Source organism: Ambystoma mexicanum, chromosome 5p, assembly GCF_040938575.1.
Source record: "Ambystoma mexicanum isolate Mex_15411 chromosome 5p, UKY_AmexF1_1, whole genome shotgun sequence".
Taxonomy (NCBI): domain Eukaryota; kingdom Metazoa; phylum Chordata; class Amphibia; order Caudata; family Ambystomatidae; genus Ambystoma; species Ambystoma mexicanum.
Window position 1 is genome coordinate 518,011,113 of NC_090930.1, and position 27,361 is coordinate 518,038,473.

Sequence of the window (27,361 nt, forward strand, 5' to 3'; positions counted from 1 at the left end):
GCTGCAAGGTTTAACAGTAATCTTAAACCTCTGGCAATTGCTCTTGGCAACCCTCCAGGCCATTGTTCTTTGCCTGCCAAGCCATTACAGAAAGGGGAAAGACCATAAGGACATCAGGCTTGGTCCCACCCCCAGAAGGAGCAGTCCATCCTGGACTGCTAGGTCACATCCCTTTTGCACAAGACCACAAGCATCCACAGACATGTTTCGGCTTAATTGCGCATCATCAGTGAGGAGTAGCTTGGGTTTTTAGGCGCAGCAGGCATGGGATCCACATCTAGCCATACCCGTCCCACTCAGGGTGACAGTATTGCAGTATTTCTTTGGAACAGCCTCTCCCATATCAAAAAACACCAAACTATCCCATTTCCAGAAAACAACCATGAGTCATATCTTTTTTCCTTGTAGTGAGTTTTGGGCTGATGTATATACTATGTTACTGATTCATAGAGTGCTGAGAGGCTACCTGGCAGTTGTTTGTACTTTATAAACAATTCATAACATGACATCACACGAGGGATCAGGGCTTCAGTGGGTGAAGTTGTACTCTAGTCAAGCTATTCCCTCTCAATAAAGCAGTACTTAAAGTTAGAAGGTGTGTTAGAGTTACGTTCAGTCATAAGCAATATCTACTCCACATTCCACACTGCTTCATCCTCTTGAAAGGTTGTGAAGTGCCAGTTGAAGTTCCTGCCTAATATGGAAACAGCCGCTACATCAGACGGCAAATTAGTTCTCTCTGTATAGCAAAAACATTATTTCTTTCGAATCCCAAATGCTTTTTTCTGAATAGAACATTCACCCTGCAAAGACGAGAGCTCTCTTTCTTGCATTTCAAGTAATGCTTTTCTGTTAAGCTCTGTTAACCTCAGGCTGTACAGTAGTCTCGCCAATCAACTCTCCATTCTTCACCACTCAAGTCCATACAGTTATTCCACTTTGTGTTCCCCTGCCCATTCTTTTAGGAAATCAGGAAAGTATGGTTAGAACTGATTATTAAGTATCCACGTATGGGACCATTATTCATCATGATAACACACTGTGATTCAGATGATTTTACTTAGTAATTACTTTCTATGCACCAATCATTTGGCTTTTTTGAGGTATTTTTTGTTGCTTTTACCCTTATTCCCAAGTGCTAGTTGCTTTCCAAGTGAAAACTAGACCAATTGTATTCCGTTTCTATGGAATGCAGCTTTTCTTTATAAGTGGTATGCTTAACATGGACCACGGTTAAAAGGTCACTAGGCCCAGTTGGCTCGGACAAGGACTCCTGTGCTCTGGGATGAAGAGTTTTATTTTTACTATTTGTACTATTCCCAGAGTAGGTGAATTTGTAGTTCTTTCTCTTGATTTCTTTAGAGAGGAACACATATGTGACCTGTTGGTAGTGTTAAGCGGCTTCACTTCAACACTACAGCTAAGTCAATGCCTAGTCTGGGATGCTGAGGGAAACCCTTATTGATATATTTTTAGGTCCAGTTCATGTACTCTGGATGACAACCCTTATATAACACCCCTCTCTTAGAATCCCCCTGACCCCACTGAGCCAAGAAGTAGGTTTTGCAAATTAAAAGGTTTATTTGAAAAATTAAACAATATATATATATATCACACTTTTATAATAAATGAATATCTTTTAGTACACTGAGACATATGATGTGGATCCACAATGGGTAATGTTACAGTGGTACACTTGATTACTTAGGAGTAGTATAGAGGATGAGGTAGCTGAAAATGCTTCATGGTTTCAAGGAAATGCAAGGTGGAATAAAATGCAGTACAGCAAATAAACTTGATATGATTTCAACCAACAACAATGTAATCACTTTTTCTCTGGCAATTCACTCCCCCCCCCCCCTATGCAATGTAAGAAATGGAAGGAGATGGAAAGAGGAGCACACAGTACTCAGGAATGCAATCAAATACAATACGAAATTAAGTTCCCCCCAGCAAGCTTAGAGGAAATAGGTAGAAGTTTGAAACATAGGCCTAAAATGCTTTTAAACGTGATGGCAACGGATGGGAAAATGTGCTAACTGATTTTAATTCCCTCTAGAGATTTAGGGTGAGTGAGAGATGCTTGTTGGTATTAGTTCAGGCTCACTTTAGCAATGCTCTATGAGTTATTACCAGGTTGCAAACAAATTTTAACAAAGGAAAGAATGGAGCTGCTATTTTGACAAGTGGAGAAATTGAGCCAAAATCGCAAATCGCTGTAAACCACGTTCCTAGGACAAACGGTTCCGGAGATAAAGACGATTTAATAAAGGTAGATTTTCGGATTTAAAGTAAAACTCAAAATGACAGGTGACAGCTTCCAGCTGCAGAATTGACAGGTGACAGTTGTGCAGCTTTACAAATGACAGATGACACGATTTCTAGGAGGCAGTTCTACTTAGGTTAAAATAGCTTGAATTAGATTATTTTAACTAAGAGATTGGTTCTGCACAGTTCTGCTAGGTACTTACAATATAAATATGAACTAGGCCTCGTCACGGATCTGGTCAACACGTCCGGAGGCGGTTCTGTCTGCTCGGCAGGTCAATCAGGCATCGGTTCTGCTCACAGCGATCCGGATCTCTGGTTCTGCTCACAGCGGTCTGGGTCAGCTCTGCTCTGCTGGTCTAGCCTCTCTGGATACAGCAGCCTCTGGTTCTGGATACTGCTCTGCTTTCCGGTCCGGATCAAGTGGATTCTGGATGTAACACTGCTTTCTGGGTACTGGCAAAAGTTCTTGGCAAAGAATTCAAACAGCTCGCCTGGCTGTGGAATAGTTTGCAGATGATTTTAAGGATGCTGAGGCCTGCTGAGAAGAGTTCTCAGTTTGTGGGTTTAGGCCCTTGCTTTAAGTTCTGAAGTAAAGTTCTGGTCTTTGGAGATTGATGGATGTGAAGTCTGGAGTCTCCCGGCAGAGCGTCCTGCAGAAAATGCAATTGAAAGTCTCTACCTGTCCCAGCAGTCTCTTTTTATGTGTTTTGGAAGTGGGTGTGTGCGTGGCATAACTGAGCCTGCCCCTCTCTACTTGTCATTGGCCCAATTCGCCCCTCTCCCATGATTGGGGGAAGGAAATGGATTGTCATCATGATGAGGTCTGTTTATGGGTCAGAGGATCCTCCCCTGGTCAATTTGCCCACAAAATCTATATTTGATTCAAATACATATTTCCCAGATACACAATTTGTTGAAATTACATGTACACCTTATATATTCCTTACGGTCCATGCTTGTCCGCCTCTGATCTTCCTGGGGGCTTGCATTCAAAAATGACAACATTTTGCGCTTTTTGACTGGTTTACCAATATCGGACATTTCCCAAAATGTACACACATGTGCGCAAGGAATATGGACATTAATTGATGAAGTGTCAGATTTTTAACATGCAGACATTTGGAGTAAGCCCTATTTTCCGCTAGCAACCCCCCAGCATACACCACAGGGTCCTAACACCTCTTAAAACGTGCACAGAAAAATCACAAGAATAATGATATTACTTATATAATTCTGACAAGTGCGTACTATGAATGTTCCATCTTTTTTAAAATTATGCTCTGGCCCAGATGGGTGTGGTTTAGGTTCCAAAGCACATGGGGGAAGCTTCTGTCTGCCCCGCCTCCAGCTCGGGTGGCTCCCAGAGGCACTTCTCCTCCCACTTCTCCCAAGAGCAAGCTACTTTACGGCCCCCCCCAATATAACATTTGCCTGAGTCCAGGACAAGGCTTTGTGCAACCTCCTGCCGGTGCCCCTCCCCTAATCTAATCAGAGAGGTGTCAACTCCTTTTGGTGGGGAAGCAGGATGCAGCTAGGCCTGGGAAGAGTGGCTGAGCAGGTTTCTCCTGTCGGGGGTAGTTATCAGGCAGAATTCAGCTAAATGTCACTTTAGTTCCCAGTTTAAATCAAACTTACAATTTTTACCTATACATTAAATAATGACTTCCTTCAAGTCATTTCAGAATATAGTTTTACATTGTATCCACCTCTTAGCAAGTCTTTCCTTGGTCTGGTTTGGGTTCCTTGGTTCAGTTTTACACAAAAGTCTGGTGGTTTTGAAACGCCGGCTTTCTGATAGTGGTGAGTACCGGTATTGCAACCATTTTTGGGATTAAGAAAATGAATTCCCCACAGTTCTGAGTTGCTTTTTGGCAATCAGCATTGCCATTCCCAATGGTTTCAGGCTACTGTGTGTGTAGCCCAATGGTGGTTTTAGGCAGTGCCCTCCTGTGCTCACAACATAGGCAAAAATAGGTGGCAGCCTATTCTTCATGTTTTCCCTGTGCACTCTCTGGGGAGTTCTGGCCATCATGATGTTTTCCATGCCAGTACTGCACAGTTTTATGGTAGGGCTTGGATGCATGGGTAAAAACATCCCACAAGCCCCCCCTCTTGCGATGGCCATTCTGTCCTTTCACTGATGGAACTGGCAAGATCTGGGATGTTCGCCTCCTCTTCTTCCAATTCCATAGATGGCACAGTTCAGCATCTTTTCCTCCCTCCAGTCGATCAATCAGTTCTCCTTGCTGGTCCTGGTGGGAGGATTGGGCGGTACCGCGGGGCCCTCGGATCTTCGCTCCCGGTCCCCAGGTCGCCTTCCGTGGTCAGTCTCCATGTTTTCTTTCTCCTAGGACGACAAAGGAAAGCGGCAATACCTATTCATAGACATTTCTCCCCCACTATTGATATAGTGGGGTGACATATACATTTTATACTTTAATAGATAAAGCATTCCAATTTTTAAAAACAAGATATAACTCAGAGACAGTGGTTTACAAGCGTCATAATATTTTAGAGACTATATATGGGATATTTTAGGGTTGGAACTGAATTACTCTGGAGCGGCCCCCTCTGGTATTGCAGAGGACTCCTTCAGTTGCTGTAGAGTGTGCCTGGGATGGCAACACTTCAGCTGATTAATATGGACCCACTTATCTTCCCCTTCCGCCAAATTACCTTTGGGGATGCGGATTTTGTAGGCAACAGGGGAGATCTTGTCTATAATTTCAAAGGGTCCCTTCCATGTAGGCAAAAATGTTCGCTGTTTGGCCTGGTTCCTTTGGAAATTGTATAGACAGACCCGGTCTCCCACATCATATTCCTTCCTGGTGGTTTTCAAATCATAGTGCGTTTTCATACTCTCAGCTGATCTTTCTAGATTCCGCTGAGCATAGGCAAAAGCATGTTGGAGGTGTTTCTTTAAATTCTCCACATACTCATGAGTTGTGGAGGCATTTATCAGTGTCTGCTCTTGGGTCCCGTAGAGCAAATGCTGAGGAAGCACCATCTTGCGTCCGGTCATCAACTCAAATGTTGACATTTTAGTTGCAGATGAAGGGGTAGGTCTGATGGCCATTAGGACCAGAGGTAGTCGGATATCCCAACTTGGCCCAGAATCTGCCACAAACTTTTTTAAGATGCTCACAATGGTTCGGTTGTATCTCTCCACTGCTCCAGAAGAAGCAGGCCTGTAAGCAATATGTAGCTTCCTTTTGACCCCCAGTATCTCCCACATCTTTGTCATTACTTCACTGGTGAAGTGGCTACCTCTGTCTGACTCAATCCTTTGAGGTAGACCAAAACTGGAAAAGATGTGGTTAATCATCAGGGCAGCTGCTGTTTCTGCCTTGCAGTTTGGGGCTGGGAGACATTCCACCCACTTGGTAAACAAGCATGTAACGGTCAACATGTACTTGTTTCCTCTAGACAAGCGAATTACAGGGCCTACAAAGTCGATTTGCAAATCTGACCAGGGCAGTGTCATCCCCCTCTTTTGGAGAGGCGCACGGTGTGTGAGGGATGATGGCTGAAACTGTGCACACACAAGACACCCCTTCAAGTATTGGTCGAGGTCCTGCCCCATGTGTGGCCAGTATGCAACCTCTCTTAAGATTTCCAGTGTTGTGTGAAACCCCCTATGACCGGCGGTGGCCGCATCAAGACTGTGACTTAACATCAGGCTTCGGAATGAGGTAGGGACCACCCACTGATCATGGCCAGCTTGGGATTTCCTTACCAACAAACCGTCTTGGATTCGGAACCTTTTTGGACATTTCATCAACACTCTTAGGTCCTCTTTCCCAGTGTAATCGGTATCCGTCAGGGGAAAGTTCTCAGGGTCCTCAATGTGTTGGTAAAACTTACCAATTATTGGATCCCCCTTCTGAGCTGTAATCAAATCAGCATCAGGGGTCTCCTTACTCCATTGTGCAGTTGAAAGATCATTGTGAGCATTTGTCTGGGACCTAGTGATAGCAGTGACCTCGATTTCCCCCAACAGGGACTCTATTTCGATTAGATCCCCTTGGATGGCTCCGGTTTTGGCCAGCTGATCAGCTAAGTCATTTCCAGTTTTGTCTGGTCCCTCTACTTTGGAATGACCCTTGATCTTCTTCCAGTAGATGGTCATCCCATTCGAGGTGACCAGATCATCAATGTTTTGGATTAACTTCCCATGTTTCAGGGGTTTGTTATTAGCACATAACATGCCTCTGGTTTTCCAATTAACCAGGTGCTCCACGAACCCGTTCCGTACATAATCCGAATCGGTGATTATGACCAGTTCGTGGAGTTGATGTTGGACAGCAGTGAGGATGGCCTGATGCACAGCCATCAACTCTGCCACCTGACTACTTCGGGGACCAATTTTGTATCCAGCGGAGGGTTCTGGAAACTCCTTCACCCAGGCATTCCCTACGTCGGCCACCAGTTCTTTCTCCCCGTTGTTGTCAACATGGTAAAAGCATCCATCCACATAGACAGTGGGCATTCCCTCACAGTTGTCTTCTTCAAAGACTTTGTGTGGGGAATTAAGGTATGCCTCCATGTTGTCCTTGATTTTTAGACTTTCGTCCTCGAGACAGTTTTCTCTGGCACAATCATGCAAGTCAGCCAGACCTTGTGCGAGGGGACTCTTCTTGTTTTGGCCATATCTGACCTCCACAGGAAAGCCTTGCATTGACAGAATCCAGGAAGTAATTCGGGAATTACTCACATTTCCGGCCCGGATTCTGTCACTCTGGAGATATTGCAGAGGCTGGTGTGGAGTCTCCACTATGATGTGTTCCCCCTGGATGAACGGGCGCTAATTCTTCAATGCCCACACCGTTGCCAGGAGTGCCTTCTCACAATCGTTGAATTTTTCCTCCACAGAGGATAAAGTTTTGCTCGCATAGGAGATTACTTTATTGACCTTGTCATGCTTTTGGTATAAGACTGCCATCAAGCACGTATTAGAAAACCCTGTCTCCAGGAAGAACTCCTTGTTTCTGACAGGGTAGGCTAGGCAAGGCGATTGTGAGAGGCTTCTTTCGAGTTGTCTTACTGCCTCGGATTGTTCTGGACCCCATTCCCACTTGACACCCCCCTTCAAGAGATGAATCAGGGGTCCGGTGATCTCTGCGTAGCCCTCAATGAACTTTCTGCTGTAATTAGTCAGTCCAAGGAGGCTCCTTTGTTCCCGCAGAGTCGTGGGGTCTTTCAGTTTCTGAAGTGCTTCCACTTTCTTTTCCTGGGATCAGAGACCCTGAGGAGTAATCTCATGCCCCAAGAAATTAACACGGGTTCTACACCACTGTGCTTTCTGAAAGGAAAGTTTTGCTCCGGCGGCCCTCAACTGCGTCAGAACATAACGGATCTCGGCTATGTGTTCCTCCACAGATGAACTTTTGATGAGGACATCATCTACATAAGCCAGGTTACCCCTCGCACCCAGGTCGGGCATGGCCTTATGTAAGAAAATGTTGAATTCATTGCCGGAGTTGAGGTCTCCGAAGGGAGTCCGGGTCCAGGTGTACTGCTGGCCCCAAAGGTAAAAGCCAGTTTGTATTGGTCCTCCCTACTGACAGGCATGGTCCAGTATCCATTGGTCAGGTCTATTGCTGTGAATACCTGTGACCCCTGAATCTGGGCCAGCCCTTGGTCAATGTAGGGAAGAGGCCATCGGGAAGTATGGACCCATTTGTTGAGCTCCCTAAGGTCGGCGCAGAGTCTCCACTGGCCGTTTGGCTTCAATATTCCCAGCACCGGATTATTGAAAGTGCTGTGGACTGAACGGATTATTCCCCGGGACTCAAGTTTCTTAATTATTGCAGTAAGGGACTCCATGGATGCGAGAGGCAAACGATATTGCTTCACAAACACTGGAGTCATTCCAGGGTCCATGGGAATTGTTGTTGTGTGGATGTCGGTGCGACCACAGTCATATGAGTCTACCGCAAAGAGATCTTGGAAATCCAAGAAAACTTGTTTCAACTTTTGCTTCTGTTCCAGAGTCACACAGGCATCCGCTAGGTTGACTCTCTCTTCCACCATCTGCCTGAAGCCTGGAAATACTTCTGGTTTGGCTATCTCAGCGGCCTCCTCCAGCTGGGTGGAGAAGTCCCTGGTCAGAGTGCTGATTTGGACTGGAGGCTTCAGGTGGGAAAGGCAGCCCTCATGGACCTGGAAAATCACCTCATCCCTCCTGAAGTCACAAGTCACATCTTCCTTACCATAAGGGCAAGAAGTGTACACCAGGAAGTTCCTCCCATGCCGGGTGAAAATCCTGTCTGGTGTTGTGTTGTCATCACTGTCACTGTCAAAACAGTCCTTGGGGATTGGTCCTAACAGTTCATTTCCTAGATCAATGGAAAAATGTCAGTCATCAACCGCCATTCCAATAATGGTGCCTGCGGCTAGAGTAATACTCTTTAATCGCTGTTATCCACCTCTATTGGAATGGTGTCATGTTCTATGTTGACTAATGGAGTTGGGTTTACCCCCAACCCTTGCTGTTGGAGAGAAGCATTTAGATGTATGTAAGCATGAGGGTCTTTCAATTTTTGTCCTCTTTTAGCTTTCACTTCCAAGGAGAATTGTCAGGTCCTTTCTGGGATGGTGACTTCCTCTTTAATCTGAATTTCAACTGCATAAGGTAGCAATTGAGCTGACCTAAATGCTTTTTCTGGATCATCAAAGCCCATGGGATTATCCGCTAATCGGGACCAAGCTTTGAAGTTTATTAGGTCCAAACTAATGGCAAAGCGATTGAGAATGTCACTGCCTAAGTAAAAGGCGGCAGTGACGTCTCGCACGACCCAACAATTATAGACTATGCTCTTGTTGCCAATGGAGATTTTGAGCATACACCTGCTTGGCAGGAGGTGTTTGGAATTAGGTGCTTCCAGGTCCATTTCCCATTTGTCTATCAGTTTGAATGTGGGAATGGCTGGATCTTTTGGGAGTTGGCGGAACATGGCTTCGCTGATGAAGCTCTTACCGTTGTTCACACACACTCGAGCGAGAACAGAGTCCTTCCCATCATTTAACTGGACAGGGATGAACAACTGCTCTCCAATTTGCTGAATATCAGCCAGGCTCTGAGCTGATTTCACATCTTTCTGTACTATAGGAGTGGGAGTTTCTGATTGTGGACTAGTAAAGAATTTCAGGGTGTTTCCTTCCAGTGTGGAATACCACCTTAAACTGGAAGGAAGGTTGATTTTCAGAAATAGAGAGGACCCCCCATCACCAGTCTGTTGTCCTACTGCTATTAGTGAAATTCTACTTGGTCAGATTTGTTTTAATTTTGTTTTAATTTTATTGGTCGGCTAGTCTGGGTCCAGAGGACCTTGTCAACGCAATCTATTAGGGGTGACAACCTTCTCAGGAGGTCATTCCCTAGTAAACAAGGGGTGCCCTCTGGAGTCACTACTATGACCGGGTGTTTCACCTTGTGTCGCCCAATTTTAATGTCCAAGTCTGCAGTCCCCTCAACAGGAATTTCCTTCCCGTCAATGTTCTGCAGTTGTCCAGGAAGAGATGTGAGAGGAATACGGTAATTCTCCCCCCTTCCTGCATTTAGTTCATCAAAGGCCCTTCTGGACAGAAGGGTAGCTTGAGATCCAGTGTCCACCAGTGCCAAAATTGTACCCTGCCCCTGTACTTGTACCGGGGCATAATATCTTCCCTCCTTCTCCTCAAGGGGGCACAGATAATGCACATTTTTGGACAACTAGTGGGCTAATTTTCTGGTTTTGGACATTGCTAGCAAAGAGATTTGGGCAGAATTCTGTGGAGAGCCTGGGGAATCTGAAAGAAAAAGTTGGCAACTGGAAATGGTTTTGGGTTCTGGGCCGCCCCCCCCCTTTTTGGAGGCAGTCATCAGGATAGGTTTGACCCATGGGATTTCGGTATTGTCGGTTCTGGGATGAGATGATGGGCGGCGGTAGCTCAGTCTCCAGATCTCCCCAGTCTAAATTGGCATCCCTTAGGACCCATTTTTCCTTGGGAGGAGTTCCCCCATCTCTGAAGGAGAAGATCCTTTTCCCAGGATCTTCTGAGTATCCCTCTCCCTCAAATTGGAGGACCTGTACCTCCTCCACAAAGTGGGTCTATTTGGGTCCTTTGTTTCTCCTACCCCTCCCTCTGCTCCTTGGGAGGCAGGCTTTCAGGGGCAGGAGATTTTGTTTCCGGTTCCTGGTTTTCCAGGGGCTGTTTACTCTACTGTTTACAAGTTGGGAAGGAAGCTTCCTCCAAGGCTTTACACCCTCCTTCCCCTTGTGCCTCCTCCCTGGGAACCGGTGGGTTATCAGGGTGCTGCCCCCGTCATTGTTCTGGAGCACCAGGCCCAGAGTTTGGGGCATTCTGCGGTGGCATGCTCATCTGAGGGTTCTGTTGAGCCCTCAGTATGTGACCCAGATCCTGTGCCATATTTTGGACCTGGTGCTCAAGTTGGGACACCCACTCAGGTTGATACGGGGTTCTGTTTTCTCCCCTGGGCTGATCCCGGGAAGGGTAGCTATCCCTTCTCTGGTAATACCCTGGGTTGGGAAGATTCGGGTACCCCTCCACCCTTGTCCTCCCCTCTCCCGGATTAGGTTGTCTGGGCTCAGGGAATTGGGGAAAGAAGGATGGATGATTTTGGGGCTGGAAATTGGGTGGATACCTGGGGGAAAAGTTCTGCCCAGGATTTGGTGAATTTCTGCCCTCCTGGGGGACGTTAGGAGGGAAGTTCCCCGGGTCAGGTGCTTGGCTGGATCCCCCCCTTGCGCTGGAGGAGTCCACACATAACCCAGGATGGGTCGGTTTCCCTTGTAGCGGGGACTTACATAATCAGGGGAGCGAGGGACCCCATTTGTGGGACTACCTCCTCGACTCCCTGTCTGTGACTGGCCCGAGGGCCTTCTGGGCTTGGCATTATTAGGTGCAGGTAGGTTTTTAGGCCCCACCATCTCTAAATCCATAACGGGGGTGACCTTTCCCTCTGCCACCTTGGCAGCAGCAGGGGTGCTGTTGGTTTTGGGGTTTTTCTGCGCATTATTTTTATTTTCGATGGGCTTCTGCACCTCATAGATCCGGGTAGCCTGTTCAATGACCCAGTCTAAAGATCTTTTCTCATGAAAATCTCTCATGAGCTGGGTCATTATGTATTTGGGTAAGGAATGGAAAAACGTATTGATAAATTCTCTGCTATCCGTGCGCAAAAGCACGCTTTAATTCTTTCACAAACTCTTGTGGGGCCTGATCCTCCCCACATTGCAAATTGTAGGCTGCCTTGCGAGCCTCTTGAGGATTTCTGTGCACAGAAAAATGTTTCAAGATGGTCGCCCTGTATGTGGACCACCTTGAATGGTTTTGATCCTCCAGCCCTGCAAAGAAACTGGAGTATTCTGGGGAGAATGTCCATTTGACGTACTGGATGCAGCTACTGCTGTCCTTCAAATGGAAAGTCTCCATCATTTGCTCATAGAACTCCAAGTGTTCCCAAACAGAATACTTGGCGTTCTTATGATAAGGCGTGATGACACTCCTTATTGCCTTTATTTGTTTCAATGGGTCCTTAAGCAAGGCCCTTTTTCGCTTATTGTCCTTTTTGGTTCAGGTAACCCTGGTACATTCATCCTCTGACTCAGAAGCACTGCTCCCAGAGGTGCCCGTCTGATCTTCCTGGTTTTCCCGGATTCTGCGAGCCTGGGAATGGCTGGCAGAATGTGTGGACCTGGTTTCCTGTGTCCTGTAATGCTCAGAGGAGTCTTCAGATCCCTCCTTGCTGCCAGGATTTGATGGGTACCCCCCCCCCCACTGACCTAACTGGGCAGAGGTTTTCAGGATGCCCTTAATGGGCCTACTCTCCTGGGGTTCCCCACTAAATTGCACTGTGCTTGGGTGCCCATAACCGGATGCCCGCCCATCCATTCCTGGGAGGTACTGGCCTATGAGCCCCATACATCTAGCTGGATAGTAATCTGCCATCCCCGTGGCCCTGGGCTCATGTGCGCGAGGGGACATGGGGGTGGCAGAGTCCAGGGACTGGGAGAGATGAAGGCCTCTGGTACTAGGGCTCCTGAGGTTATGTTCAGGAGTTTCTCTTTCCCAGCGAACCTCATCTCTATCCGCCCCTGTTCCCTGTTGCAATGCAAGAGCCTGCGCTTTCAGTTCCTCAGTTAAGGCCTTACTAGACTCTATCAGTCTCCCCTGCATCGCTACCTGTTGCTGGAGCCTATCATTGTGCTGGCAGAGAGCTTCATTCTCTCTCTGTGCCTCCTGATTGGTCCTGGAGTACTGGGCCAGTCTTTGCTGCAGGAGGGTTACCTCCTGAGCTGTGTCCCTATTGGCCTGCTCCTTTCTTGCAAGAGCATCCTCCACCCTCCTGGTGTGCTCTAACAAGTTCTGGTGTTCTTTTTGGAGGTCACCCAGTCCCTGGAGGGCCAGGTGATTTTCTTCCATTTTCCTTTTTAAGTGGCAGACTTCCTGGCCTAAGGTATCCCTTTCCTGACTAAGAGCCTGCATCTGTGCCGCCAGGTCGTCCCTTTGCCTTTAGAAGGCACCAGCTTTCTGGCGCTCCTGGTCAAACTCTGCCTGGGTATCCAGGTCTTTCAAAATCAATGTATTGCTTTCCTCTTTTTCCCTATCCAGGTGGCTTTGCAGGGTGACTACCTGCTTAGCACATGCCCTATTGAAATCTAATTGTTGCTTCAGCTTTTTCTGGCTCTGCAGTAGGGAATCCAAACCTTCTTGGTACTCCTTCTGCAAGGCCAGAAATCCGGTATCCTGGTCAGCCTTTTCCTGTTGCAGCACATCCATATCCTCCTTTATTTTAGTGATGTACTGTCTGCTGTCCTTTTCTGACTCCTGGCTCCTGAGCAGCCTCTGCTCAGAAGAGTCCAGATCAGATTGGGCCTTCTCTAACGCCATCTGTTGCCTATTTGCCAGATCTTGGCCTTCAGCACATTTGTCCTGCATGGCTCCCATATATAGGTACAAATATGCCACTACCCTGGCAATCTTATTATGTTCATCTTTGGCTTTAGGGGCCATATATAGTTCACTCAGGGCCACATGTAGGGGACCCTGATCTCTCCATGTATCTGACCCTGTTTCAGTGACCTGTTGCGCGATTGCCTGCAACCAGACCGTTTGTTCCTGATGAGAACACTCACCTCTCACAAATAGCTTATGTAAGAAGTGCTCTCTGGCTATTTTGATGTCTACCAGTGTCGTCATTCTGGAATTTGAGTTCCTTCCTGACTTACAGAAGTTTGTATTTTATTTTTGCAAAACAGACCGTTTCCTTAGAGTGTTCCTTTGAGGAGTGCTTTACAGCGTAACACAGCGTGGTGATCCGACCGGATGTATGTCTCCTGTCAGTTAGCACCCTGTATTAATCTGCACAAGTGATAGATCTAACCCAGAATCCCGGATGAGCCCCCACTCTGTTAAGCGGCTTCACTTCAACACTCCAGCTAAGTCAATGCCTAGTCTGGGATGCTGAGGGAAACCCTTATTGATATATTTTTAGGTCCAGTTTATGTACTATGGATGACAACCCTTATATAACACCCCTCTCTTAGAATCCCCCTTACCCCACTGAGCCAAGAAGTAGGTTTGTTTTGCAAATTAAAAGGTTTATTTGAAAAATTAAACAATATATATATATATCACTTTTATAATAAATTAATATCTGATAGTACACTGAGACATATGATGTGGATCCACAATTGGTAATGTTACAGTGGTACACTTGATTATTTAGGAGTAGTATAGAGGATGAGGTAGCTGAAAATGCTTTATGGTTTCACGGAAATCCAAGGTGGAATAAAATGCAGTACAGCAAATAAACTTGATATGATTTCAACCAACAACAATGTAATCACTTTTTCTCTGGCAATTCACCCCCCCATGCAATGTAAGAAATGGAAGGAGATGGAAAGAGGAGCACACAGTTCTCAGGAATGCAATCAAATACAATACGAAATTCAGTTCCCCCCCAGCAAGCTTAGAGGAAACAGGTAGAAGTTTGAAACACAGGCCCAAAATGCTTTTAAACGTGATGGCAACGGATGGGAAAATGTGCTAACTGATTTTAATTCCCTCTAGAGATTTAGGGTGAGTGAGAGATGCTTGTTGGTATTAGTTCAGGCTCACTTTAGCAATGCTCTATGAGTTATTACCAGGTTGCAAACAGATTTTAACAAAGGAAAGAATGGAGCTGCTATTTTGACAAGTGGAGAAATTGAGCCAAAATCGCAAATCGCGGTAAATTTCGCGAGTGCGTAAATCGTGATTGCGGAAGAAGTATTGGTAGTAGGAAGTCGGTTCTAGGTTCGTTGGAAAGCCTAGAATCACAGCTGTATAATGAAAGTTAAACCACATTCCCGCAGAAAATGGAATCGAATGTCTCTACCTGTCCCAGCAGTCTCTTTTTATGTGTTTTGGAAGTGGGTGTGTGCGTGGCATAACTGAGCCTGCCCCTCTCTACTTGTCATTGGCCCAATTCTCCCCTCTACCATGATTGGGGGAAGGAAATGGATTGTCATCATGATGAGGTCTGTTTATGGGTCAGAGGATCCTCCCCTGGTCAATTTGCCCACAAATCTATATTTGATTCAAATACATATTTACCAGATACACAATTTGTTTAAATTACATGTACACATTATATATTCCTTATGGTCCATGCTTGTCCGCCTCTGATCTTCCTGGGAGCTTGCATTCAAAAATGACAACATTTTGCGCTTTTTGACTGGTTTACCAATATCAGACATTTCCCAAAAATTACACACATGTGCGCAAGGAGTATGGACATTAATTGATGAAGTGTCAGATTTTTAACATGCAGACATTTGGAGTAAGCCCTATTTTCCGCCAGCAACCCCCCAGCATACACCACAGGGTCCTAACACCTCTTAAAACGTGCACAGAAAAATCACAAGAATAATGATATTACTTATATAATTCTGACAAGTCCGTACTATGAATTATCCATCTTTTTTAAAATTATGCTCTAGTTCAGATGGGTGTGGTTTAGGTTCCAAAGCACATGGAGGAAGCTTCTGTCTGCCCCCGCCTCCAGCTCGGGTGGCTCCCAGAGGCACTTCTCCTCCCACTTCTCCCAAGAGGAAGCCACTTTACGCCCACCCAATATAACATTTGCCTGAGTCCAGGACAAGGCTTTGTGCAACCTCCTGCCGGTGCCCCTCCCCTAATCTAATCAGAGAGGTGTCAACTCCTTTTGGTGGGGAAGCAGGATGCAGCTAGGCCTGGGAAGAGTGGCTGAGCAGGTTTCTCCTGTCGGGGGTAGTTGTCAGGCAGAATTCAGCTAAATATCACTTTAGTTCCCAGTTTAAATCAAACTTACAATTTTTACCTATACATTAAATAATTACTTCCTTCAAGTCATTTCAGAATATAGTTTTACATTGTATCCACCTCTTAGCAAGTCTTTCCTTGGTCTGGTTTGGGTTCCTCTGTTCAGTTTTACACAAAAGTCTGGTGGTTTTAAAACGCCGGCTTTCTGATAGTGGTGAGTACCGGTATTACAACCATTTTTGGGATTAAGAAAATGAATTCCCCACAGTTCTGAGTTGCTTTTTGGCAATCAGCATTGCCATTCCCAATGGTTTCAGGGTACTGTGTGTGTAGCCCAATGGTGGTTTTAGGCAGTGCCCTCCTGTCCTCACAACATAGGCAAAAATGGGTGGCAGCCTATTCTTCATGTTTTCCCTGTGCACTCTCTGGGGAGTTCTGGCCATCATGATGTTTTCCATGCCAGTACTGCACAGTTTTATGGTAGGGCTTGGATGCAAGTGTAAAAACATCCCACAGTAGGTTATTACTCTGTGCTCTGGTATGCAGAAGCGATGAAACAAGAGACCGCCAACCAGGTCACAGATTGTTCCTCTCTAAAGAAATCAAGAGAACGAACTACGAATTCACCTACTCTGGGAACATAGTCAAAGAAAAACCTAAAACTCTTCATCCCAGAGTACAGGAGTCCTTGTCCGAGCCAACTGGGCCTAGTGACGTTTTAACCGTGGTCCCTGTTCAGCATACCACTTATGAAGAAAAGCTGCATTCCATAAAAACACAACAAAATTGGTCTAATTTTCACTTGGAAAGCAACAAGAACTGATTATTAACAACTTCCCAGATTAAACAATAAGCAACATATTTATTGTGTGTAAGAAAAACTTGTGGGTTTTGCTGTATTCAAATGTTGGTATTGTGGATCCGTATATTTTACTTGCTGTGTGCAATTCTTGATATCAAGATCCAAATATTTGAACTGGAATTAATTAGCATTTTAATAATTATTGTATTTTGTTTTGTATAGTTGTCTTAATAAGATTTTAACATTTTAGCATAATAATCAATCCTTCTCATTAGTATAATATCTTCCAATGAATTGCATTGTACTTCGTAACTCTTGTTATACTTTTTGACATCTCTACCTTGTTTTATTAATTCAATTCGCTTTGCTACATTGCTTTCAATGTAAATTGTTAATATTGTAGTTTGGTTTTTTGTGGGACTAGTTCCCAAAAAAAGAAGTAGATTTGCTTTGAATTGAACATGCTTTAATGAATATGTAAGCAAATTTCATTTCAATATAGACATTGCTTAACTTAAGATGTTTCTGCTCAAAGACAGGCAACATTTAAAACAGTGCAGAATAAGCTGTTTCCCAATTACAAAATAAAGGAAAAAGAAAAAACAAATTCAGTGGGCCTTGATGACGATTCAAGTGATGAATATTTTGATGCACCAGACAAACAAGAAGATGATCAATACTATCCTTCCGTGGAAGACTTAAGTCATCTGGAGAAAGAACCAGGGCCATCTGACCCACACAGCATAGGTATGTTTAGTACATGTTGCAATGTTGCAGTAAGTGACTATTATGTTTTTAGCCCGTGTTAATCAGGTATATCCAGTATGAAGTAAAATTTAGTTTTATCTTGCAGCGAGCAGGCTCTAATTAGCATAAATTTTAATACAAAAATTCTGCTTTTGTCCCCCCGGGTGGGTCATGGATATTCACCACAGCTAACCGCCCCTTACTCGCAGGGTATTCATTTACCACTGTAATAGCATTGGACTATCCCACAATGATATTATAGTCACAGAACTTTAGTTCATTTTTAAGGCCTAAGGCTAAGTCTCCACTACCTCTCACCCCTTTCCAAACTTTTGATAGACCTGGTAACCGTCTATATATAACTGCGATGTTAACGAACATTCTTGAAGGAAAAAATTATCATGTTTATGTTATGTACCCAGTGATCCTAAGATAAAAACCAAACACGCATTTTGACAAAAAAAAACCTTTAGCATAGGTCTAACTGGACAGAATCAGGCAGTTGTTCACATTTCATGACTGATTGTGATTACAGTGAAATTTCTACATATTATTAACATTTCACATTACTTTTGTGATTATATCCATATTGATATTAGTCTTACATTTTCTTAGACTGAATTTGTGAATAAGATTAATCAAAAGAATCCTTTCGGTCTAGAATTATTAAACAGTGGTGCCCAGTAGGTTTGTCTCGAAACTATTTTGGAATCGAAATGGCCGTATAATGTATTTCCACTGTGCTTTTCCTAGAAACAAGCTTTTGCTAGTGACGGTTCTGAAAGGGAGAGGTAGGTGATTTAGGGATAGAGAGCAGCTGTGTTTATGTAGGTCACAATCTGTATATGTATTCATAACATATCGAAGGAGAAGTGCAAGCATAATTCTTACCTTTGCAAGTCTTTACGAGTGAAACTTCTGTGTTTGTAGCAATTGTCTTTTTCCCTTGTTTTTAGAGTTGGTTGGGCACAAACTGACTTTTGAATGCCGGCTCGTTAAATTTATTGCGTAAGTGCATTCAGAGTCGAGTTTTGAAGAGCGCCATTATGGATCGGGCAGAAAAGTATATTCTTTTCCCGGGTGTTAACTTCAATTGACTTCTATTATTTATTCTAATTTTAATGAATCTTTAGTGATGTTAGTTCTTGATGGTTATTAGGGGGTACATTCATTGTACATGGTAAAACAATACCATCAAATCTAATGTTTTGTTAAATAGCGTAGCATTTGCAAAATCCATTCATTTATGTATTCTTAATCAGAAGAATTGTCTTCATCTATTGCCCCCTGTTATTTGTTACAATTTTCATTACATAGTTAGTGTTGATTTTAATTCTAATTGGTAGATTCAAGGTGCAATTTAAAATGCATCGTACCACTATATCCTCGGCACCGTTACCAATGTAAACACTTGTTTTAAAGATATACCCTGATCGAATGTTCTCTCTTGGCGTGAAATCGCTTTTAGTGAAAATGACGTTTTGGGTGAAAATAAATAAATATTCATGCGATGTCATTTAAATAGGGCAAAAGTTAAAGATGAAATTAATGAGAGATTTTAACTCAGTTCTGGATACGAGTTTCTTGAAAATGATCATGAAGTTAGATAATAATATATTCTAACATCTAATGCATTGATTCCATTGATGGAATTATGGAAGGAGATTATGAATGATTCAATGGTTCTAAAGGCGTCCCAGGTTGATTGATGATGATAGCACAATCATATTATGGTTCAGAGGCAGCTTAGTATATATATATATATATATATATATATATATATATATATATATATATATATATATATATATATATATATATATATATATATATATGTTATTTGCTAGTGCAGAAAGTAGATAAAGAGAAAAACGGTTGGCATGAAACTCATTAGTAATAATGATTTGAGACAGCTACTCTGATACATGCCAATATTACCATGGCAATTCAAAACAATTAAGAAAAACATTATGTAGCGATATACATAATTTGATGACCGAAGGCTCAGCTATTGATAATGCCGCACATCGGTCTTCAATAGATTATCTAAAATGGTTCAATCCATACTGTATGTTGGTACTGAAAGGTTTATAAGAAATGTCCCAATTCTGAATCTGTGTTCAAACCTGTGTTGCAACAGTCCAGGGAGCAGATCCAGAACGCTTCCCTTTGTTTTAGTATTTTCTCCATGTTTCCACCTCTTGCCGATTTTGTTATTTTTTCTATTCCAAAGAATTTTATTTTGTTAATTTGTGTTTCTGGATGTTCTGTTAGAAAATGTAAACTCAGGGGGAATCTAAGGTCCATGTTGATGATTGTTCTTATATGTTCTGAGATACTTGTTTTAAGCATCCTGATGGTACTGCCCACATATAGTTTGGGATATTCAAATTTTATAGCATACACAATAAATTCGCTTTTGCAATTTATGAAGTCTTTGATCTTGTGATTGTAACCGTTTGGCATCGGAATATCTAAGAGACTGTTGTCAGAGTACTGGCACATTGTGCATGTTCCACATTCATTTCCGGTTAGGTCATTATGGTTACATAGTTGTGTAAGCCCTTTTTGTTTTCGATGTAGTTCAAACTGAGATGGGTTTATGATTTGTTTCAAAGTTTTAGCTCTTCTGAATGTAATTTTAGGTTGATCATCCAAGAATGGCTGTAAATATATCTGGATCTAATTTCAGTAGATACCAGTGACTTGATAGACTTTTCTTGAGATGTTTTGTTTCTGAGTTGAATGTAATATTGAATCTGAGTTTTTGTGACTGTTTACTGGTGGTTTGTGATTCTTTGTTTTGTAGAACATCAGATTGTGATCTGGAGCTAGTTTTGTCTTGTGCTTTTCTCAAGATTTTTGTAGAATAGCCTCATGTTAGGAATTTCTCAGTTGCATAGTGTTGGTGCTTTTCAAATTCCTCAGGTTCAGTGCAGTTGTTTTTGATCCGTAGATATTCACTGCATGGAATGTTGTTGATTATATGTGATGGATGGTTGCTCTTTGGGTATAGTATACTGTTCCCTGCGGACAGTTCCACATATAATGTTGAGTGAATTTCATGGTTTTTGATATAGAGTTCCAAATCTAAGAATTGTATTTTCTCATTGCTTTCAGTCATGGTTAGTTTAAAATTGAAATTGTTGTTGTTAAGATGATTGTGGTATTCCTTGAGTGATTTTTGATTGCCTCTCCAAATGACTAGAATATCATCTATGTATCTTCTCCAGTATACAATTTGTTGATTTTCTGTGAATGAACTGTGATTCCATGTGTGCTGTAATTCATAAGCTCCCATGTAGAGATTAGCATAGGTAGGGGCAAATTTGGAGCCCATTGGCGTGCATTGTTTTTGTCTGTATAGTTCTTTATTAAACAGAAAGATGTTGGTCTTGAGAGTGAATTCTAGCATTTTGCAGATCATTTCATTTTGCTAGAAATATGATATTGAACGTGTCTGTAAGAAGGATTAAACCGTTTGAATGCCCTTGTCATGAATAATACTTGTATAGAGGGCTGGAACATCAAAAGTCAATAATCTGAAATCAGACTCCCAATGAATAAAGGTTAGCTGCTGAATCACATCTTTCGTGTCTTTGATGAAAGAAGACAGATTCTGTACCAGTGGTTGTAGATGAGTCTCTATGTATGCTGATATAGGTTCAGTCATGGATCCTATGCTATTGATTATTGGTCTTGTGCTTGGCAGATTTTCAAAGGGTTTATGAATTTTTGGAAGAAAATAGATACTTGCAATGATTGGATATTGTTTGTTTATGAATAGCAGTTCGTCATCTGTCAAAAGGCCAGCGTTGTTCCATTCTTTGCTCATAACAGCCCATTCCTCACTGAGTTTGGGAATGGGATTATCCTTTAGTTTCTCATAACAATCCTCATCATCGAGATGTATTTTGGCCATTTTTAGATAGTCCTTGGTGTTGAGGAGGACAATTTTTCCACCTTTATATGCTTGTTTCACTGTTAATTCCTCGTCGTTTTTCAGTTCTTCTATGGCTTTTCTCTCCAAGAAAGTTAGATTATATTTGAAGTTCAGACTCTGTTTGTTGTTCCTTTTTAGGTGTTTTTTTCTTAGATCATCCAGTACAGCCTTTTGAAAGATATCCACTGTATTGCCAGGTGGTAATTGAGGGTTGAATGCTGATTTATTCTTTAGCTAGATCAAGTTCTAAATCTAAGTCCATAGCGAATGATTCAATGGTATGTATGTCTTCTATTTCTTGGATATTTAAAAGTTCAACAGTATTTAGTGAATGGGAAATACTGAGATTTGATGGAAATGTCTTCTCTATTGGTTTCTTCGTTGGGTCTTTTGCTGCAAATAATTTTTTCAATTTCAGAAGTCGTCCAAATTTGAATACATCCACATTTTCTTGAAAATAATCTGAAAAAGAGGGGGGCTGAATGATAATCCTTTATTCAGTGCTGATTCTAATGCTTTGGAGCATTGTTTGTTTGAAAGGTTAAGTGTTAGGCTTTCTTTTGTTGTAGGCTCTTTGCTCTTGCAGAGACTCTTTGTTCGTTTGCGCTGCTTTTTGATGTTCCCTCGGCCCCTTTGTCCTCTTTTGGTCTTTCTTCCTTGTTCAGATCTTTGTTTTGACTGTCCATAATGAACTGTGATCTGGTCATTACTTGGGTTATCCACTGTCTGTGTTTCTTGTACTCTTCTAAAAAAGAGTATGGCCTCAAAGGTTCTTCAATGTTATCATTGTTTTCAGATATATTTTCAATTTCCCCGTCACTAGTTGGTTCTGTCTCAGAGGAAAATGCTGAGGCTTCAGTTTCAGACATTGTTGCTGGTATTGGCCTGTTTTTGATAATTGGATTTTTCTTCATATTTTTCTTGTGAAATGTGTAGACACGTTTACATTTATAGTCTAGTTCATCTCTTAGAAAGGTTTGCTGTTTTTTGATTTTGATTTCTTGTTCAAATTTTTCTAAATATTTATCCAAAATCTGAACATTTTCGAATGTGCCTTCTGGTATGTTGAGATCTTCTATATTTTTACATGTTAGTTCAATTTCTTTATCAGTTTATCATGTGTCTTCTTAGTGTTGGATATAATTTTGTATATCATTTCCTTTGATGTGGTGACTAATAAATCCTCCCAATCTTTCAGATCCTCCACATCTTCTTCACTGAAGGAAGGAAAGATACATATTCTGAGGCCCCTCTGTATACTTCCAACCTCCAAATATTTTTCTTGCGTGGTAATTTCCCACCATTTTAATAGTCCCTCTTGGATATCAGCTCAAGATGTTCAAGCAGTTTTTTAAGAGACTTTGTGTTGACATTGCTATTGCTTTGTATCTGCAAGCATAAAGCAATAAGCATTAAGCTACCCAGTGATCCCCGTTTGTCAAGGAGGTGAGGGAATCCATGGGTATTCCAGGATAGCAGACTCACAGTTCACCTCTGTGGTTCTCCTTTAGTGGCGATTGTTTCAAGTAATAATTTCAAAACTAGCTGAATATCATTCTGTGTAACATCACTGGCTTTTCTCCATGCTGCACAATTACCGAGAAGGCCCTCCCTTCTCAAATCTTCACTTACCAGAGGACCTTCATCGACATCCAATTCATATCCCAATTCCCATAATTTTACACTATATTCATAGATCATTTTTGATGTTTCGATAAAGGTGTAGTGGATGCCAGATACATACTTATTAGTTTATTTGAGAGGTTCCACAAACTCAAAATCAGACATTGCTGATACTATTAATGGTGGTATCATTCTGAGTAATTTCAACAGATCTGATCTAGTTATACATCTATTTGGATCCTTTTGTGTAGTCCATTTTATAGTGAAACCCGTTGACGGTGGTGGTGCTGTCCCTGGTACTATTTCTTTTTGAATAGTATCCACCTTCCCATCTCTCGATAGAGGTAATTTTCTGTACCCCTGCCATGTTTACCATTTCCAGACCCAATATAACCTCACCCCGAGTGTTGTTTGCCAATGTGCCAAATGACGAGGTGTCATTTTGTCCCCTTTGATTGTCTTCTCCTTTTTTCACGTAATCTACCTTTGCTCAGACTAGCCGGCTGGTTAATAGTCCAGGCTGGTGATTTCAGGGAAAGTGTTTCCTATTTGCCTTTTCCTGGGCCAATTAGAGGGTTTTCTACCACCTGTCTCTATAGTATCCTCACAGCTCACCACCTGTTCCTTCTACATCTTTTGCAAGTACCTCGTTCTCTGTTCTTGTTGTTTCTTCATTAGTCGCCTTTGTTTCCTCATTAAATGGATAACTGAGGACTCTGATGCACTCTCAGTCACATTCACCTGATTGGCAATATTGTTACTTGCTTGATGTACCATATTGCCTTCCTAGGTTCTGATGGCCAAACCTGCATCAATTGCTATGTCAATCTCCTCTTCACCCCCCTGTCACTAGAGACCATTCTTCCATAATGTTCTCCAGGATCTTACCACACAGTTTCAATAGAACTTTCATTGCAAACTGTATTGAGGCTAGTGATGCCTGTAATTCACCACTCAGTGTTTCCATGTCCGTTCTACTTTTAGAGCTGTTAACTCAATTTCCCAAATACAAATTAGGAGATGGTGACAGTCTCTGAGATGCTTCCACTGCGTCATTTGGGCCTTCACAATTATTTTCCTGAGATGTTTTTACCAAACTATTGTGGGCCCCCGCCACTTTGATTAGGTTGAATACGTTTCAGGGGGTAATAGGAATGCAGATGGTGACCTGGTGGAAGGATGGCGAGGCGGTTGTTCAAGTATTGCGGTGCTTCACCATGACAGCCTTTGTAAGTCAAAGAAAGTAACTTGTACGTGAAACGTTGTTTAATGGGAAGTCAGTGAAGACCTTGTCTTGCATTTGTGACATGATCCCTCCAGTTGAGACCGCAGACTGCTCTGGCTGCCCTGTTTTGAGCTACATGCAGGGCCTGAAGATTTGCCTTTTATGTGTGAAGGTCCACTCCCTGTCTTACACGTGCAATACCAATAAATGAGACACTCCCCAAAGGGGAATGAGACTAAGAGAACAGGCTGCAAGAGTTACGTTTTGTTTATATAAAATTGCCATCCGGACAACTCTGCTGCCCAAGAGTTCTCTGGCAAACAATACAGTTACATGGAATTATAAAGTAAAACCTTATCATAGATGACGCAACTAACATAGGGTACTACAATATTGCAGTATTGGCTAGACGGTGAAGACACATATGTTGGTGTAGGCGCTGCTTCTTCCGGATTGGTTGCCCAGTTGGCGGGAGGGTGAACATCATGTGGTCCGGCTGTCAGCATCCAGGAGGGGTGAGGGTCAGGTCGCGGTGTGGTAGTGCAAGCCCTAACTATGCTAACACGGGGTACTATTACTAGACATGCACTAAATAATAATTACTACATTTCCTTGAGCATATCATCATAGATCTATAAATCATAAACATATAATCACAGCATTATTCATTGGGATTTGGGTGCCATACCAGGCTTAGGGTCCTGGTCAGTAAGATAACATTGGTTGTGGGGTGGGTCCAGATGCATCAAATAGGCCATAAGACATTCTGACATTTGTTAGTTCTAGGGTGCAATATACTGCGACAGAGGCTTGGGGTTAGTGGGGTGCACACTGGGGTGGGATTCACAGTGGGGTCACGCATCTGGTACATCAAGAGAATACCTTGCAGGGACACAGGGTTGTGGCGGCAGTAATTTTTCAACAGCGGGGTTAAGAGGGCACAGGCGGGTTTGTGGAGATAGATGATCTGCAGGGCATGGTTCGAACCGGTTCACACATGGGGCAATGATCTCAGAGGAAGAGTGAGATGTTGCATTGGTGTACTTGTTGCAATTATCTCCGGCCTAGCCGTGATAACAGAGCTGCAAAGCTATCAAGCACAGTGAGAAAAGGTGGGGGCTATGAGCGCGGGGTGTGCAGTGCTGCAGAGGGGAGAGAAGCCTATTCGTATTATCGCAGTGAGGCCTAGTCCAAAGATGGAGTCGAGAATACACAAAATGAACGCCAAGTGTCTCGCACAATAACCTTGCCTTTGCCACTGCTATGAATGCGAGTGAAATGGAAGCGTCCCTCATTATTGTACAAGCAAGTGGTTCACACCATGTTGAATGCATAAGAGGAGCCTAAACGACCCCTCACTCCCACACATTCCCCCCTTTCGTTACATCTAAAGTAACAAACTATTTTTTATTGTTATTCTCATTCTGATAATACTCTGCTTCTGCTACCGCCTCGTTCCATGCAGGTGTACCCTTTATCAGCATCCAAGCTCTACATACACCCCTCAAGCTCTGCCCCCTCCTTGCATACTCATCAGGTGTACATGTCATATATATACCTCCGTCCCCATCCAAGTCTACTCACACTTCCCTGTACCACTGCAGTTCCCGTGGTTCCTTAATTGTTGTGTGATATAAACTATCCACTCTATCCCCCTGCTGGGGATATACAGCTGTCATGCAGTATTTTGGTATGTTTTGTTCTCCAATCTGCATTTGCGCATCTATCATGGTTGCCACCGTTGTCGGTTTGCCCATTGTTACCATCATCATTGTTGAAATAAGCATTGATTTTGCACAACTTCGGATTCCTTGTTGGCACACACAGAAAAATAGTAAAATTAAAAACGACTACTGGAACAAAAATCTTCATCATGATGCTGAACCAGGACGGTATGCAATTGAATATGTTATCGAACCAGTTACTCTGCTCTATTCCTCCTTCTTTCTGCATCCTCTCTCCCAGGCTCTGTACTGCCGAGATGACATGGGAGAGAGTTCCATTGTCTGCATCTTCAGAAGGTACGAATGTACAGAATGCTCTCACAATTTTTCAGCAAACACTGCCGTCCATTGCTGTGAGAAGGTCCAGGACGTACCGGCTTTGCATTGTCATTAGGGGCAAGGCGCGAAGTTCCACCTTGATCACATTGAACCCTTCTTCAGTGTCGTTGGCCAGTTGGATCAGCTCCAAGCGCACTATCTGTAGCCATTTGGCATTCATCCGGGCCTGGAGTCCTGGTGCTAGGAGGGAGGCGAAGAAGGTCTCTGCTGAATTGAATAATTTATATTTTGAAGGAATCTCGTCAAGAACGCTGGCTGACTCGCTGGAGATATAGTTTGACCTCTTCTTGCAGGACACTCGGTATTGTAGCTAATTTTCAGACAGAATGTCGTATGTGGTGGGCTCCGTGGTTGCTCATTTAAGTGCTATCGATGTGTCAGCCGGATCTGTGGCTGCCAATTTGTCAGCCGAGTACCCTGCTGCCGATATTTGCCAGCCGAACCTCTCCCCCCTTGGATATGGCTTTCCGGGATTACCATCAGTGCTGAGTGCAGGGTGGCCAGATTGCATGTACCTTTCCATGATGCTGGTAGGTGTAGGTAAGCTTGTTTGTCGCACACCCAATATACGAGCATGAGCGCTGCTGTACCCTTTTTCACGTCCGGGATGATGATTGTCTTGTTGCATTGTTTTTTAGACCCAATTGGTACCTTCCCTTCGCTGTGGAAACAGAGTTTGTGTGGTATCTCTTTCTGAATTTTGATAGGTTTCTCAAGAGCGGTAACCCAAGTAAGCTTTGCAATGTGCTGGGACCAGGCTGGAGTACATGTTTCTTTGATCCATTGGACATTTTCTTCAGATAAGCCTCGTAACTCTTCTGCTTTGCACATAATTGTCTCATCTTGCCATTTGTTTTCTGTAAACCTTGTCCCTTTTATTACAAAAAATGGTTATTTGACACAAATCACTCCTTGCGGTCTGCTGGTGCATGTTTTCTCATTCTGCAGCAACTCTATTGTAACTGTGTGTGACTGGAAGGTTCTCCGAATCCTACATAACACGAGATGAACTAAACATTTGGCATCCGACAAGGGCACTTCTTGAGGTATAAGTATTTTAGGTGTGCCTGATGCGTGCGGTATGAGAGAGCACACATAGCAGCTCTCGTTCGTGGCTTGTTTTGCTGTTGCACTCATATCTGAGTACCATTTGTTGGACTGATCTGGGTGGCGAGGGTCTTCAATCTCATCTAATCCCAGGCCATGGTATACGTCGTATCTTTTCCCTCCCACCCCTCTTTTCCATCTTTTCCTCCCCCTTCCCCATTATTTAGCATTTTCACCTTTCTATACTTTATGGGAACGACATCTGCCCATGTTGTGTCATTCTGTTCATTAGCAGCTTGCCAGGGGTGTAGTTCAAATGTTTCCTGTGTGATTGTGGTAGCAAAGTTAAA

The 27,361-nt window shown here is 43.1% G+C and overlaps 1 protein-coding gene across 4 annotated transcripts in view; it reads left to right on the plus strand.

Moving 5' to 3' along the window:
• LOC138481676 (uncharacterized) overlaps positions 1-27,361 on the plus strand; it is a 371,678-nt gene that overhangs the window by 261,321 nt on the left and 82,996 nt on the right. For 2 of the 4 annotated variants that reach the window (XM_069613827.1, XM_069613825.1), the window contains exon 2: positions 16,899-17,110. In XM_069613827.1, coding sequence (XP_069469928.1) covers positions 16,899-17,110 — 212 coding nt within the window. The remainder of the gene's footprint in view (positions 1-16,898; positions 17,111-27,361) is intronic. The other 2 variants (XM_069613826.1, XM_069613824.1) reach the window with 1 other exon arrangement.